At 53.7% G+C, this 15,921-nt stretch overlaps 5 protein-coding genes across 5 annotated transcripts; 2 read left to right on the top strand and 3 right to left on the bottom strand.

The window, feature by feature from the left end:
- Positions 1 to 472: 472 nt before the first annotated feature.
- On the top strand, positions 473 to 1,726 carry B0H65DRAFT_430508 (uncharacterized protein; the record flags this gene model as incomplete). Its single annotated transcript, XM_062824884.1, has 1 exon — positions 473 to 1,726. The coding sequence occupies one exon, from the start codon at positions 473 to 475 to the stop codon at positions 1,724 to 1,726; it is 1,254 nt and encodes a 417-aa protein (XP_062679931.1).
- Positions 1,727 to 1,734: 8 nt separating this feature from the next.
- On the bottom strand, positions 1,735 to 4,785 carry B0H65DRAFT_278098 (uncharacterized protein). The gene has a single exon (XM_062822840.1). The coding sequence runs from the start codon at positions 4,579 to 4,581 to the stop codon at positions 2,143 to 2,145; it is 2,439 nt and encodes an 812-aa protein (XP_062679930.1). The 5' UTR covers positions 4,582 to 4,785; the 3' UTR covers positions 1,735 to 2,142.
- Positions 4,786 to 5,478: 693 nt separating this feature from the next.
- On the bottom strand, positions 5,479 to 6,885 carry B0H65DRAFT_579188 (uncharacterized protein; the record flags this gene model as incomplete). Its single annotated transcript, XM_062830753.1, has 3 exons — positions 5,479 to 6,117; positions 6,199 to 6,444; positions 6,508 to 6,885. The coding sequence occupies 3 exons, from the start codon at positions 6,883 to 6,885 to the stop codon at positions 5,887 to 5,889; spliced, it is 855 nt and encodes a 284-aa protein (XP_062679929.1). The 3' UTR covers positions 5,479 to 5,886.
- A 1,491-nt stretch (positions 6,886 to 8,376) lies between these two features.
- B0H65DRAFT_511015 (uncharacterized protein) lies at positions 8,377 to 9,213 on the bottom strand (the record flags this gene model as incomplete). Its single annotated transcript, XM_062828449.1, is given in 4 exon segments — positions 8,377 to 8,719; positions 8,754 to 8,811; positions 8,847 to 8,996; positions 9,009 to 9,213. The coding sequence occupies 4 exon segments, from the start codon at positions 9,211 to 9,213 to the stop codon at positions 8,377 to 8,379; spliced, it is 756 nt and encodes a 251-aa protein (XP_062679928.1).
- Positions 9,214 to 10,471: 1,258 nt separating this feature from the next.
- On the top strand, positions 10,472 to 15,397 carry B0H65DRAFT_430291 (uncharacterized protein; the record flags this gene model as incomplete). The annotated part of the gene is made up of 6 exons (XM_062824872.1): positions 10,472 to 10,616; positions 10,720 to 12,973; positions 13,022 to 13,281; positions 13,890 to 14,548; positions 14,854 to 14,984; positions 15,094 to 15,397. 6 exons carry the CDS (start codon positions 10,472 to 10,474, stop codon positions 15,395 to 15,397), a joined length of 3,753 nt encoding a protein of 1,250 aa, XP_062679927.1.
- Between the last annotated feature and the right edge of the window lie 524 nt (positions 15,398 to 15,921).

Raw genomic sequence — 15,921 nt, 5'->3', positions numbered from 1 at the left:
TGTCCCGTCGCGATTGTTACAGCGGTACGTGGACAGGCGTCTCTGTCGTTTCGTGACTTTCAGGGACTTTGTCAACCTCATCCATTCACTTGTTCCTTCTCTCCGTCCCAACTTCAACTTTCAATTCCATTGTGACCGCCCGACAGACAGTGCATGACTTTTTACGCTCCCTTTTCTTCTTTCCGCAAACAACAAGTCGCCTCGCCTCTTCCTCGTTCGTCATTCTCGTAACGACTCACGATCGCAAACACGAACAACTCCACTATTAATCATTAATTCACCACCACACGGTAACCACTCCAACAATGGCGCCAGGTAGGTCCAGGTTCCCATACACCCATTAACCTAAACACGTCTCCATATTCTGCCCTGGCCACCTCCATCCGTTTTTCCCTTTGAAACCCTTTCCCTTTGGCGAATCCTCCCTTCTCCATCATTCCCCGTCATCATGTCTTCCTCCATCATCCTCAAAATGAAGAAAAAGGTTACTGACCCTTCTGCCCATCGCCCCCCATCAGCGAGCTCAGTTCCGCCCCAGCTGCCTCCCTCGGTCGAGGAGGCCTACCGCAGGAAGTGCATCCAGCTGAAGCAGCGCACTAACGAGGTCGAGGAGGCCAACGATGCCGCTCGCCTGCGTCTGGCCCGGCTGAAGCGCCAGGTCGAGAAGATGAGGCTGGAGCGGGCGTTCCTTCTTGAGCAGTTGGCCAAGAGGACGAGCACTAACGTGGAGGACTCTGACGGCAGCCCCAGTCCGCCGCCCACAGTACGTGACGCCATATCATCACCCCCAGGATCACCTCTTCCGGGCGGACATACTCGCCATCATCAACATCATCATACATCCCTTCATCAATCACGCACAGGTCGGGTCGGTAAGCTGACAGCAACAACCGTGCAGCCAAAGGAGAAGCCCTTGCGTATCAAGCGGGGACATCGCAAGCCCTCTGCCATGTCCAACCTCGACCTGCCTAGTGCCGCAGGCGCCACCTTTATCAACCAGAACCTTCAGACCCAGTCGCCGAGTTCCGACGCCTTCTCGGCCGCCCACCCGACTAACGGTCTGCACAAGGGCACCTTCAGGCCCCTCAAGCCGAGCAGCGCCTTCGAACTCTACTGCGACGATAAGCGCGCCGCGTCGAAAGAGAAGGCAGCTGCGGCAAAGGCGGCGGCGGCGGCCAGCAAGGAAGCCGCCGAAGGGTCCGGCAGCCCCGAGGACGACAACGACAACGACAACGACAACGAGAACGACGGCGATCATACCGATGTCGAAGAAGAGGCGTTGTCGCGCGAGTGGAAAGATCTCCCCGAAGACCGCAGGAAAGAGTTCCAAGACCGAGCCGATCGGGATGCGGAGCGATATAAGAAGGAGAAAGATGCCTACGATGCGGCGGCCAAGGCGGAGGAAGAAGAGGCAGCGGCGGAGAAGGCGGCAGCATCAGCATCAGCATCGGCAGAGGCAGAGGCAGAGACAGTGGACAACAAACCCGGCGGCGGCGCGAAAAGCGATACCGGCAACAAGACGGATGATGCTGAGGGTGCGATGGCCGAGGAGATGGATGTTGATCGTGATGCCGATGCCGAGACTACCACCAATGAGAGGAAAGCCAGCAGCAGCGCCAAGGCCGCCGATGAGGGAACGGGCACGCCGCGGGCGACACAGGAGGACGTCGAGATGACCATTAATGACACCGATGATCAGGAGACAAAAGCTGAGCAGCCGCAATAGGGGAAGCGCACTCGGTCAGGAAGAATAAGCTACGGGATGCGTCACTGGTCATGGGACTGGGAGGAATCATATTAAGTAGAGGAGTGAGCATGTTTAACAGTTTTTACAATTCATCGATGGTCTGGGGGATGTGTATCATAGATTTCCCTTTTCTCTTCCGTCACAGCTTCGCTTTGGCTTAGCGGTACACGTTTCACGGTTTCTTGGACAGGGGCAGGATAGGGTTGCGGCCGCGGAAAAATCAACATCTTTTCTTCCCCATCTTATGTTTGATTACATCTTTCTGTAGTTGCTCCCAAAAAAAAGACCAAAGGGAGCTTCATTGCATACCATGATAGGAAACTGAATAAGAAGACCGGCTCTGGAAATCCAACACTAGCAAACCCAAAACGTTGCGGCTGCTTCCTTCCTTTGTACTAACGTCCAGGAAACCCCTTCGGCAAAGGATCAAAGGGATTTCTGCTATGTCCCTGATTCCCAAGTGGGAAGTTCATCCCCCTATCATCACTATTACGAGGCCTCTCATCTTCCCATCCATCATTTCTCCTACTACCCCTTATACTCAACCCGCCACGACCAGCATGACTACCACGACCACTACCTGCATCAAGTCGAAAATTCCTCACCTCTGCTGGCTCGGGACTATCGACGTCACTCACCAACGACCCAGACCCAATCCATCTTTTCTCCCTATCAGCTGGTAGATACCGATACGAGCCCGCCGCTGCGTACTCTGAATTCTTCTTTCTACTGATCTGCAGGTTTTGGAATTTTCGATCGAGGAGGTTTTCGTCTGCTGGATTTGCTCGTCGGTGTTGTTGTTGTTGTTGATGGATGGGCATGGGCGGCGGGGGCCGTCGTAGTAGGAACTCCTCGTTTCTCGTCGTCCCGTCTGACAGAATAATCGCACTGGAGGAGCAACGCTGACAATGGCGGTGGCAGGGGTGATGTTTCTTGTTGCTGTGTTGGTAGTTTCGATATGATGGAGATCGTTGGCAGGAACAGGAGCGTGAGCAGGAGGAGCGTGGCCGTCGACGAGAGTGGAAGACCCTCCTCGTTCTTGACTTTGATTGCGACCTTGATCGCGACCTTGAGTGCTGCGACCTTGATTGCGACTCGGAGGAGGACCCTGATCGCTGTCGACGGTAGTGCGAGTAGTCCCCTCGCGGCGGCCTTGAACCAGCCCTATCCCTTGAACGAGACCGCGACTGTGATGGCCGTCGACGATTGTCGTAAGTCCTCCTTCTGGATTTGGAATGAGAGACAGAAGAGGTTCTTGGCGATCTCGAACGAGACCGAGACCTTGACCGTGAAGAACCCCGGCTACTACCAGCAGCACCATGAGCGCGTGAGCGTGAGTCTCGATGGCCGCCGTCATGGCGATGGTGACGGTGGTGGTGGTGGTAGCCACCTCTGTCGCTACGACTTTCCTTGTCCGACTCAGACTCGGACTCTGACTCTGAATCAGTATACTGCTCAGTATATCCAGTCCCCGTCGACTCACTCCCCGAATCTCCTCTCGCTCTGGAGAAGAGCGTGGTGGGAGAAGAAGAAGAAGAATTCAAGCTGCCAGTGCCGGACGAGGGAGCAACACGGGCGGCCAGGCTTGGGTGGTGGTGGGCTAGCTGCTGGGCATTGAATAGGCCTTGTTGGCTTGGTCCAACTGGTCCAACTGGTGGTCCATTGTGTTTTGCCATGAATGGCATAGACGGCCCGGCTGGAGGTCTTGCTGCTGCTGCTGCTGCTGCTGGCCATCCTGCTGAAGTTGCCGGGACTTGCCCCTGAGTTGAAGGAACTGGTCCAACCGGGTGCAACCCTCCTGGTCCTCCAGGCCCGGAAGGTGGTGTTTTCCAACCTGGGAATGTCGGGTTGGAGCCGTGTTGAGATATCGGATGTGATTGTTGGGATTGAAAATGAGGAGGATGTTGTTGTTGTTGAAGATTGTGATGCTGGTGAGGGTGCTGCTGCTGCTGCTGCTGCTGCTGTTGCTGCTGTGGGTGGAACTGAGGTTGTGGTTGATGATGCACCGGGTGATGTGGCAGCAAAGGAGGAGGTCCAAGTCGAGGAGGTTGTTGTTGATGTTGCAAATTATTCCCCCCTTGCAACTGAACAACAACCCCTTCAGAACTCCCCCTCCTTGATTCACCTCCCAACCCTCTGCTGTACAGCGCAAGCGCATGGACACCCAATTTCGATGACCGCTTATGGTAAGCAACATCACAAGCAGCTTCTTGCCCCATGTCTCCCCTCCCCCTCCCCCTCCCCCTCTTCTTATCTTTATGCCGTGAATGCCGCCTTTTGCTCCCCTCTCCCGTGACGCAGTACCAATGGCCATGATGTTTGACGAACTTCCGGGAGGAGGAAGGGGATTGAGATCCTGCTCGCCTATGCCTCTCACCACCCTCCCTCATCTCCCTCATCTTCCCCACCTCGGCTTTGGTCTGGGTCATTCTTTCTATATTGCTTGGGAGGTCGATGTGCTGGGCAGGAGGAGCTTGATGGGACAGGTTGGGAGTGGTGTGGTGTGGTGACGCTAATGCCATCCCGGGCTGTCTCTGGGGTGGTACATGTAGTTGCTGCGTATGGCGAGGAGGGCGAGGTGTTGAGTCCATACTCTGCGGTGGAAAGAATCCATTCTGTCCGGGCTGAGTGGTTCCAATAGGTGAAGCCGAGAACTGGTGCCCTGTTGCATGTTGTTGTTGTTGTTGTTGTTGTTGTTGTTGTTGTTGTTGTTGTTGTTGTTGTTGTTGTTGTTGTTGTTGTTGTTGTTGTTGTTGTTGTTGTTGTTGTTGTTGTTGTTGCTGCTGACCAGCAATCGTCCCTATCGGAAACGACACAAATCCCTGATCTTCCATTCTCACAATCACAATCGATGTTCTTCTTCTGGCGTTTCCAAAGGTGTAAGATACTGCGGTACCAACAAACGATAAATCTCAAAACCTCTCATCACCTACCAGCCCAACTTCTCGAGTCAGTAAAACCGGATTCCACGATTGAATCCTGGGTAAAAAAGGGCAGACTAACAAGAAGATATACCACACCCAACACCATAAACAACCGTTACCACCCCCCGGAACAAGGGGAACAAGGCTCCGATATCAACACCCCACCCAGTACCTCGCCATGATGTCTCTTAAAGCCCAAAAAAATGGTTTCACACACATAAAACGACACTAGATTGGATGCCTTAATCCCAAGACAAGGACCTGCAGCCTCAACTCTCAAGCCAACCAGCGAGAAAATAAGGCAAGCAACCACGAACTCAAACCCCCCCAAAAAATAAGGCAACTATTCTCTCAGGCTGGGCAACTTGTTCAATGGTTTGGGGTGCACACTCCGGATTCGATTCCGGGTGCCCCGCGTCAGCCGCCTTTGAAGTCTGTATGAGAGAAGCGGTTCGGATCGACACCACCATCATCTGTAAGTTTATCGAATTTCCCGGCCAGGCTTTGGATACCATTGCGTATCGAGATCGGACCAACGATATCCATTCATCATTGCTTACCACCACCCACGTCCCTCAAGTCCCGGGCAGCCGGGCACGAAAAGCCGAGCCAAAGCCTGCAGATACCATGCAAGCCCTCTTCTCAACGACTACCAATCCTCCATCACCACTACTATTATTTGAACTACTACATACCATTATACTTGGGCTATGATGAGGCTCCCGATGTATATCCAGCCAATCTTCGCGATGCAGGGCCTCGTCCAAGCATTGAAGAGGCAGTAAAGGTGCAACTTTTCGGGACGAAGATCTGAGCCATGCGCCACCGCCCACACAGTCGGTTAACCAATGCCAGGACTGATGATATCGGCGCCGGGCTTATGTACGGAATGATTTTTATATGGTTAGTTGCCTTACTTCAATGTCAATTTGCTCATGTCTGTACGTATTCGGTACATATAAGATGAAGGAATTCAGACCAGACATCTGCCATGCGTTTCACGAGATCTCGGTCATTACAGTCACCAAAAGACGGAGTAGAGAGAATAAAGTCAATGAAATGAAATGTATTAACCATAACTGTCCTCAACGCCAAAGCATCGAAATTCGTCCGTCATTACTCTCAATAAGAAAACATTAGCGATTAATCATGCATGTTCTGCCCAAATCAGCCAACCATCCGGTCTCTTCTTCCTTGCCATGAAATCCAGTCCGTTTACTCTTCGTTGGAGCTCTCATTGTCATCCTGGTCATGATTCTCTTCATCGTCCTGTCCATCTTGCGCAGGAGCAGGCGGGGGAGCCGGAGCCGGAGCAGGAACATTCTGCACCTGATCATCACCAATCTGGGCGACAGGCTCTCCAGCGTGGTCACCCTCGGGCTGTTGTTCCTCAGAGCCCTTCTCGGCATGGTCATCCTCCGGGTTTTGCTGCTCAGTGTCTTGTACCTGGCCGTCGGGGATCTGAGCAGCAGCCTCCCCAACCTGGTCGCCCTTGGGCTTCTCTTGTTGAGCCTCCTAAGCCGCAACCTTAACCTTGGCGACCTTCACAGCCTTGCAAGTGGGGTTCTTCGGCGCGCCGCTAGTAACCCACGCGAGTACGTTGTAGTAGTAGCCTCCAACTTGCGCCCAGCATGCCTGCCAGTTCTGAAGGGCGATGGTGCCAGGGTACTCGGGGTACTGGCCCGCAACGTACTTGGAGTCGTCGGTGTAGGTAGGAACAAACAGCTGGTTCTCGTTGTCAAAGGCAACCTGGAGGCTCGGGGAAGCAGTAGGCTGTGAAGGGCATGTTAGTAAGTGATACTCGCGGTGGAGGAGGGATGACAGGGAATAACGTACCATGAACAGAGTCGTGGCAACATTAGAGCCAGGGTCGTAGTTGAAAGACAGAGGGGAAGAGACGGTGATGGGACCATCAGCACCGCTGGCCTGGAGGTTCCAGATCAAGAGACCGGAGTTGGAAGGAACGTTGTCGTTGACGGTGTAGTTGTAGTAGAAGGAGGATGAAGAGGCACCGGCGGGATCCTGGGTGCTGCCAAGGCACAGCGACTCAATGGCGGCGCCGGCGTGGCAGGCGTAGAGGTACTTGCCGTCGAGGGAGGTATCGTTGGACTTGAGCTTCAGGTAGAAAGGTCCATCCTGGGAGTAGGTCTGGGCCTGGACGGCAGCGGTGGCAGTGAGAGCGGCGATGACGCCGGACAAGGTGAAAGACTTCATGGTGGAGAGTGAGAAGGGGTGAATGGGTAAGAGACTGGAACAGATTGTGTGTTTAACCAAAAAGTTGGATAAGTGGTGTCTGCGGGTGATGCTGTTGATGAAGATGAAGAGTGATCAGAGTCGATGGGGGACAGAGGATGGGAGGTTATATAACCATCCAGAGACAGAATCTTTCCACGGACTTCTTTCCTACCTGACGTTGCAGTTGGAGAGCCAAGGGAAGGAAGGTTGCATGGAAAACCAATGCCGATGAGGATCACGAGTTCTGGCCCTGGCGAAGGACACCCATGGAAGACGGAAGGTGGCCGGCGGGTTCGGGATGATGGCCCCATTGCTGGGACGATCCGGCATCATGGCTGGTGGGTCGGCGACGAGGATAAGAACGAAGCTATCGTGGATTTGGACGGTCAACGAACCAGAGCAACCACGTATTGCTTGGTTGCATTGGCAGTCCCCGCTCGAGTATCCATTGTTTGTGAGCTTGTTCGAGTAAGGACCCCTCGTATAAGCTTTACGAGAGAGAAGAAAGGACGGCTTTACCGATCCCACATGGGATGGAAACTCTTTCACCGTTGTAAGTCAGTCTTGATAACTAGAGTGAGAGCTTCAAAGTTCCAGTTACCAACTGAGCCTAGGGTAAGCGCCAAGAACCGTGACGTGAATAAAGTCCCACTTCCGTCATTGAGATTGTGGCGGAGGGCAGGTTCCTTCTGTAGAGGTAACGTTCCGGTCGCTGCAGTCTCAGTCGATGGACAACTGCTACCTACACCGTGAGATGTCCATCGTCACCGCCATGCTATCCATTTGTTCTCGTATTTCACAGAGTTCTTGCATCCAAAGTTAGCTGACGCTTAGAGACAATGCGGTTAGGAAGGTCGGTGGTCGGATACAACTTGCCGAGATATTCCACCTCTCAGAATAACCCTGAAAAGGAGGCGCATTAGCGCGGGACTTCATGGTGTCTTCAAACTGATGGTTTGATTCTCCGGCTTTGTGTGCTCTGTTTCAACAAATATGATAGTTCTGTTAAACTCATTCCAATGTTCTGGTTTGATTCAAGGTGTCTCGAGTTCTTCATGACCCTTTGAGCCTGATCAAAGGCCTCTCTGAAGAACCAAGCCAACAAGACATCAGCATTGGATTCCGCTCTGAGATCCCCAAAAGCCTCATTTTAGGCTCAAACCGGAATTTCCTCCGGATCGGTGACGTAAGTCCATGGTCGGCATCGATTGCACGCACTGGATTTCTCAATCTCTTCACACCTGTCAGGTACCTGTGTGCAGTGATCGATCGATGACGGTACGGTCCCTTCTCGCGCTTTTACTGCAGCCAAAACTGTTTCCGTCTTCCAGTTAGAATGGAATACGAGACAGTCTCGTGTGCAAGTAGGGTAGCATCGTCGGCATGCGCACCGAAATCGACCACCATGATCCACAGCTCTCTTTCCCGTCTTCCAGCTTGAAGAATTCCACTATCATCACGGCCATAACCTCACACACCAGACCCCTTCGGCTTAACAAAATACCAAGTATCCGGCATCCCGCACTCATCACCTCCCGAGTTCTGACAAACGGTCGCATGAGAAGTCCATCCCAGCTCGTCAAGCAGCTCAACAAGCCTCAAGTTCATGAGCCGGACCTTATTAGCCTCCACGCCGCGCTGTATAAACGGACGATTTCTCAGCCGGAACTCATAGCAGTCATTATCCCACTCGCCCTTCTCGAACAAGTCCAATGACTGAAACACGTCCCTCATCTTTGCAATGGCAGCCCCGATGTAGTCAGCGTCCGTATCGACACCGTCCATTTTCTCAGCATCATTAATGACCCTTATCCTAAGTATTGTCAGACAAGAAGCCCAGAGCTAACCATTCTACCGCCGGCAGAGGAGGTGCGTCCGGGGGAAAGCGACGGAAGATGAGCTCGTCTTTGCGCTGGCGTGGATACTTCAGTTGAACGGACAGATGAGCTGCCAGGAGCGAATGTAGAGGAAGGCGAGGATGTCGCGAACCAGTCGTCTGGCTTGTACGGCCTCGGTTTTTTCGTGTGAGGTGAGGAAGTGGTGGCCTCCGAACGGACGGCCTTTTAATTCGTACCGGTAGGCCTCGTCGCCTTAGGGGCCACTGGAAGTTATGCCAAATTCCCAGGCGGCCGAGATGATGGATCGGATGTCGCTGATGATATCGTCGGGGAACTGGAGGCGGATGCGGTCTTGGCCATGCAGGGAGAGTGACGCGAAGATGCTTGGTTCGCTGGGCTGAAGAGGGAGGTTGATGACGGCTGTCACTTGTTGAGACATGCGGAGGAGGGATCTCTGGATCATTGACATGGTGGGTTTTGGTGAGGCTGGACTGGTGGTTGAAGGAGATTTGAGGTTGGAACAACTGATATTGCCAGACCTCCTCGTAGGGAGACTTGCTGGGTTTTATTTACCTGCTATTGTGATCAAAGAGTCAGGCAGCGATGTAAAGTCAAGCTAAGCATTGTCGCCAAGCTCGGATATGAAGCCATTGCTAGGCGTTGAAGCTTAAGCGATGCCTCATAGGGCTGGTTTCTCACTTCTGAGGCCCCAAGTTGACAAAAGATACCGACGGAGAGTGAGAGGGAGGAGGGGTTTACCTTATGGATACTTGCTGTTCTGTACCATACAGTCTACAAGGGATTGGTTGTAGACCCTAGAGATAATGGTCAGTATAAAAGTATAGTCACCTCTAGCTCTGACTTCTCATCCTCTCTGCACATTCTCTTCAGATGTTGAATGCTTCAAACTTCAAAACATCACGACAAAATGTGGGTTGAAGAGAGAAAAGAGTGTTTGCAGAATGGAAACCCCTGTCCCCGCACTCGGGCTGAAGACAGCGCAACCCCTGTCGCCCAGCTGCCCTGGCGGTCCTTACCGGTTCCTGGCGTCCCAAAACGGCGGGAGTGGAGATGACGATGGAGGTTGGAGAAGCTGTTGTGAGGGGGCTGGGGATGGGTGGCCCAAGCTCGGTTCCCCAGCAACCAACCGTGACGCCCTGAAAGTGACCCGCCTTGGAAAGCGCTTCCCCAGCCTCCGTAATCTTGAAGCAGCGCTGTCTTGTCCACTCGATCTTGGTGCAAGTGTGCAACAGGAAAGCGCGAATGCAGGTTCCATGACGATTCCAGGGCGACCAGCAGCGACGGGAGAAAGAATCGCCATGTGCATTCCCGTGCAAGTGCAAGTGCAACTCGTGCAGACACAAGTCTTTCCTCCACCTTGAAGGTTTTGTGGGTAGCGAATAGCGACAACAGCGACTCCCTATCTGAAGTAAACAATCCCTCCCGACTCAGCCCTCCCAGCTCAGCTCAGCTCGCAACTGCTGCCCTGTCAGCGCCTGTCCTGCCCCGCCATCGACGCCAGCCCCCCCGTTTGTTCCTGGAGCGGTCCAGGTCCCAGGAACTTGGCAACGAATCTTTTTGTCGCCAGGCGCGAACCGCCGCACAACAGCTTTCGCCAATTCTTCATCCAACTTCTTGATCTTTGCAAGAAGACGGAGGATTGAGCAACTTCTTGATCTTTCCTCGGCCTGCTCCGAGCTGGCCGTCTCCAGCAAGTCGTGCCCGCCATGGCGAACAATCTTTCACCGCCCGGGTCGAGTTCCTACTCGTCCAATACCATGACGGTAGGCGATGGAACTTGGGACTTTGAGAAGAACTCGTTCCTGCTTCCCAATCTCCAGGGTCTCAACTTTGAGACTATGCGATACAATGGTATGTACTGACTGTCTTGCGACTGAAGCCTTCCATTCCTTTCACCCATCCGTCCATTGAACAAGAAGAATGGAACTAACAATGCTCTTCTCATGGATGACAGGCATGGGCAATCGCTTCTCGACCTTGACCGAATATCACAGTCTCATTCTCGGCCACGGAGTGATAGCTGCCATCACCTTCCTCTTTATCATCCCAATTGCCGTCCTCATTGCCCGCTTCTACTCCCGCAAGCCGGGATACGCCATCCGATATCATGCATACCTTCAGGTCCTCACTGTCGGTTTCAGCACTGTCGTCTTCGTTCTCGGTTTCATCGCTGTCGGTCCTCCCCGAAACCTCACAAACCCACACCATGGCATCGGCGTCGCCATCTACGTCATGATTCTTGTTCAAGCTTTTGGTGGCAGTCTTATTCGCAAAATTACCGGCCATTCCTTCCGCCTACATCTTCATCGTTGGATGGGCCGCGCTATTGCCATCCTTGGTATCGCGCAGGTGCCTCTTGGTCTGACGCTCTATGGCTCGCCCAAGTACTGCTTCGTTCTCTATGCCGTTTGGATGGGGTTTCTTCTCTTTCTGTACTTCATTTTTGATTACAGAGACAAGGACCGTCGCGAGTACTATGCAAGTGGCACCCGCTCTGAGGTTACTGGATACACGGATGAGAAATCGGAGAGCCACCACCACGGAAAGAAGAAATGGCTCGGTCTCGCAGCCGGTGCCGGCGCATTGGCTATGCTCCGTGGTCGCAAGCGTAACCGGGACGAGGAAATGGCCCTGGACCGCAGTCCCAGCCCATATCGCTCGCATGCTCCCCACGATGGGGAAACTGAAGTCATCTCTTCACATGGCAGGCACGACAGCTATCACGACGACAAGTATACCGACGTATCTTCGCGACGCAACACAGGTGGAGGAGGTGGGTGGATGGGTAAGCTGGCTGGGCTTGGCGCCGGTCTTCTGGCTGCCAAGTATCTGAAGAAGAATCATGACCGCCGTGATGACGAATATTCGGCCGTCTCAACAGAAACACCCAGCCGTGTTCCTCCGCGGAGGGGAGGTCCGGCACCAACCGAAAGCGATTATACCGATTACACCGACTTCACGCGGACGGACAATCGACGAAATTCCAAGCAGAACCCGGTTATTCTTCCTTCCGAAGTGGAGAGCGCTGCAGATGACCGACGTCCTTACCGACCTGGCACACCACCGCGCTCGCATGCTGGCCGTCGTAATTCGCGATTCGAGAGCACGATTGCCTCAGACTATTCTTCCTACGTTAGCCCTTCTAGAAGAGAAGAGCCCGAGAAGAAACGGAACAGCGGGGCTGGGAAGGGTCTGTTCGCTGGGCTTGGTCTTGGCTGGTTCGCCAAAAAGACGGTGGATCGCCGTGCAGGAAAGGAAGAGGATCGGATAAGGGATGAAGAGGACAGACGATATGAAGAGGAAGAACGCAGAGCTGGACGTCGGAACTCCAAGTACACTGGTGATGGCTACCCCAGTCCATCCAGACGTGACTCTCAACGTCGCCCAGCTGCCATGCGTCCAGCAGCGCCAACAGACATCACCAGCACGACCGGAACTTCGCTTCTTTCTGACGAGTTTTCTTCCATGGAGCCGCGAGGACATGCCCCTTACGATCCAGCGACCGTGAGCGGTGGAGCTCGACCACCACCTGCACCCATCCCGGTTGCAGGAGGTGCTGGTGCGCCGCCTACGATTATTCCCATTACCCCTGGACCCTCCGGTAACCCAGCTCCTGGAAATGGCCCAATTGGCATGCCCCCCATGCCTCCCGACCCGCGCGGCGTTTTCTACCCACTGAGACCCCCGACCGATACAAGCAGCAGCGACCTGACAGATGTCAATGCTGATAGGCGACGACGAGAGGCTGAGGCGGCGGCCGCGGCAGCAGCTGCATCCGCCAGTCTCCTGGCCGCACAACAACAAGAAGACGACCGGCGTCGCAAAGGCGGCCCTTCTGACCAACCCGTTACTAGCGTCAAGGTCAAGCTGCAGAGCGACAGGGATAGGAACATCACTCTGCGTAGGATGACGGACGAGGACGCCAGGAAGGACAACGGCAACAACCGGCGCCGCCGAGGCGACTCGGTTAGCAGCAGCCACTCGGAATCGGAGCCGAGCAGCGGCAGGCGCTATCGCAGGTCGGATCGCCGCGAGAGCAGGAGTTCGAGCCAGCGAGGAAGAGCCGAGCGGGCCGCCGAGGCGAGGGTAGACCCTTCTGTCAACCCATTATATCCGGCCCCTCTTAACACGGGCGGTAGCGGTACACCGAGGCAGCAGGCGTCCCACGGTGGAAGCAGCGGGCTGCCGCCGGATTTCGATGACCCGCTGTCCCCGCCCAATCCGGCGTTTGCGAGACAGGGGACTAGGCCGATTAGTGGGAAGGACTCGCCGCCGTATGCGGGACCGTCGGGCCAGATGCCTAATGCCGCGGGGACCATTTCTAGCTTGGATAGTCCCGGGCAGTGGAGCGCGCTGAGCCCGAGCGGAGCGAGCCAGAATCCGAGTGGTGTTGCAAGCCAGAATCCGAGTGGTGTTAAGAGAGAGGTGTCGAGTGCGGCGGAGAGGAGGCAGAGGAGGAGGTTTGAGAGGAGAGAGGGAAGTAGGCAACGAGCTGCTGCGGAGTCATCGCTTGGAGGTTAGCGAGTGACTTGTGTTGAGCCCGCTGTATCGGGTTGGTTGTTTGGCTGTTTTGGCTTTTCTTGTATGGGCTGGGCTTTTTCTATTCCCCCTTTTGCGTGGGTTGTTTTCTCTCTTCTTTGCTGGCTTGTGTTTTTATGCATGCCGGCATGGCGTCTGGGTTTCTTTATGGATGGTCATGAGATGATGGATGATGGATGATGGATGCTGTGGATATATGACCTGGATCATGGGTGTTTTGGTGCCATCAGTTGGACCAATTCTCAAAAGAAATGTTGATGAGTCTTGTACATAACATATTTGCTGTCAAGATAAATGATGAATGGGATTTTACTACTAGTGGGACATGGTTACAGAATCGTGATGTCTCGATGCCCTTCAAGATACGTCACTGTACCTTGACTTTAACTTTGATTCAAACTCAACCGAGACTGCGGAATTATGCCCGCGCACACCCAGAGACCCCCAGGGGTGTGTGTCATTTTAGGGGCACACAGGGGCCTGCATGTGCTGTAGGCGGGCTGTCAAAAGCAGGCCAAGCCCCGGGCATGCTGCCCCGCATTCCCCGCCATCGGATCGGGTTCGTACAGGTTCCCTACAGGTGAGGATCGCTATATCTTATCACACGCGACGCGCTTCCTCCATCTTCTACACCACTACACCAAGACAACTCTCACCAACCGCACTACGCGATCATTGATACCGGCCAACGAAGCAACCGCGACGCCATCAAGTCAGCGCAGCAGTACAGAAGAGAAAGCAACATGTCAACAGACCAAACACAACAACCAGAAGCAATGCCGTCGTCGTCGGCGCAACCGCAGTCTCAGTCGCAATCGCAACCGCAAGGACAAGCCCAAGAAACGAACGGTCACGGTCAATCCCAGACCCAGCAACAAGAACCACAATCCACCACAAACCAAACACAAAATCAACAACAACAACAACAACAACAACAACAACAACAACAACAACAACAACCAGCCGACCCCCCCTCCGAACCCTCCTCCCAACCAGCACCACCACCCTCATCCGATCAAGCCCAAAACCAACAACCCCAACAACAACCCGAACAACAAGAAATAACCCCCGGCCCCCGCGCCACCCGCCTCCAACAGCTGTTCTCCACCACCCTCCGGCACACCCTCGACAAGATCTCGCGCGACAACTTTGCGGCATGTTACCCGACCATTGCGGCAAGGGCGCCGGGGACGCTGGAGTTTGTGCAACGGCAGATGGTTGAGCGGTTGGGGGTTCAGTGTGATGTGAGTTTTTTTTTTTCTTTCTTTTTCGTTTGGCTTTGTGTGGTGGGAGGAAGTTGGGAAGTTGGGAAGTTGGGAAGTTGAGATTTGGGGATTAGAAAGTGGAAGAGGAAGACAGACGGTGGGTGGGAGGTCATTTGATTTTTTTTTTTTTTTGGGGGGGGGGGGGGGGGGGGTTTCGAGGGAGGTGTTGAAGCAGCGGGGGATAAAGATGGGGAAGATGGCTGGGAGTAAACAAAACGAAAAAAAAAAAAAAAAAAACCGAGAAAGTGAACAGAACTGAGGCTGACGAAACACGGCGGAAACAGAAAGAATTCAACTCCATCCTGCAAGCAAGACAAGTGGTTCCCAAACTCAACGAGCTCGAGACACTGGTCGGCGAAGCGAATAAGAGGAAACGAGAAGCTGGTGGTGGTGATGATGCCACTCCGCCCGTACCGTAAGTTTTTTTTTTTTTTTTTTTTTTTTTCTTTTCCCTCCTCCTTTCCCCCCTTTTTATATCCATCCATTCGCCCATAACTAAATACTGACTGTTTGATGTGACATAGACCACACACCCTCCCACCCCCCGTCATCCTCTCAGCGCACCTCACGCCCCACCTCACCACCACCCATTCCTCTTTAACCACCACCCTCCAACAAACGCAATCGGAAAACCACCAGCTGTTTCAAGAGATCCAAGCGCAACGAGCGGAAATCGAAGAACTGCTGGCCGTAGTAGAAAAAGCGCTGAAGGATGTCGAGGGGGCTAATGAGTTATTGGAGGGCGTGGTGGAGAAGGGGTTGGTGGAGGAGATTAGGGGGGTTGATGAAAAAGTTAAAAATGTTGGTGTTGAGGGTGTCTCTATGTAGGTGAGATTTCATCCATCCTTTGGAGACAGACATGAAAGGAAGGGAGGGAGGAGGGGAGGTGAGGTGAGGGGGAAAAGGGTTTATGGATTGGTTTCGGCTTCTTCTAAGTGGGCTGGTCTGGGAAGCATTGGGCTGGCTACGTGGGTTATTGAAGGAGTTAAGACGTGCCGACTTGGACCGACAGCAGTGACAGTGAGAGAGGGGGAAAGAAAGAATGTGATGAACGAAGCGACTGAGAGAAGAGAGGGAGGGAGTGGAGAATTAACTGTGGATGAGAAGAAGAAGGGTGGCAGTGAAGAGGTTGTGGAAGCCTACTTATGGATTCGGACTGCTGTGAACATAACAGGAGCTCATCACGATAAGTATGATGACGCGGTACGGTATATCAACATGACGTCAGGGAGTTAGTTTGTCTCGAAGTAAGCCAAGGCGATCACGGGCATGCATCCTCTATTCTCTCAACTTGAGGCGACCTTGGCATCTGGGTTAGGGCATCCAGTTTTGGGCCGTCATGAAGTTGGTAC

The sequence above is a fragment of the Neurospora tetraspora genome (assembly GCF_033439725.1).
Source record: "Neurospora tetraspora strain CBS 560.94 chromosome Unknown B0H65scaffold_6, whole genome shotgun sequence".
Lineage (NCBI taxonomy): Eukaryota > Fungi > Ascomycota > Sordariomycetes > Sordariales > Sordariaceae > Neurospora > Neurospora tetraspora.
The sequence above is the reverse complement of the archived record's forward strand: the minus strand, read 5'-3'. Positions and strand labels throughout refer to the sequence as shown.

Bases quoted from the DNA above. Each gene is read 5' to 3' on its own strand.
- B0H65DRAFT_278098 (XM_062822840.1), bottom strand. From the start codon at position 4,581: ATGGAAGATCAGGGATTTGTGTCGTTTCCGATAGGGACGATTGCTGGT.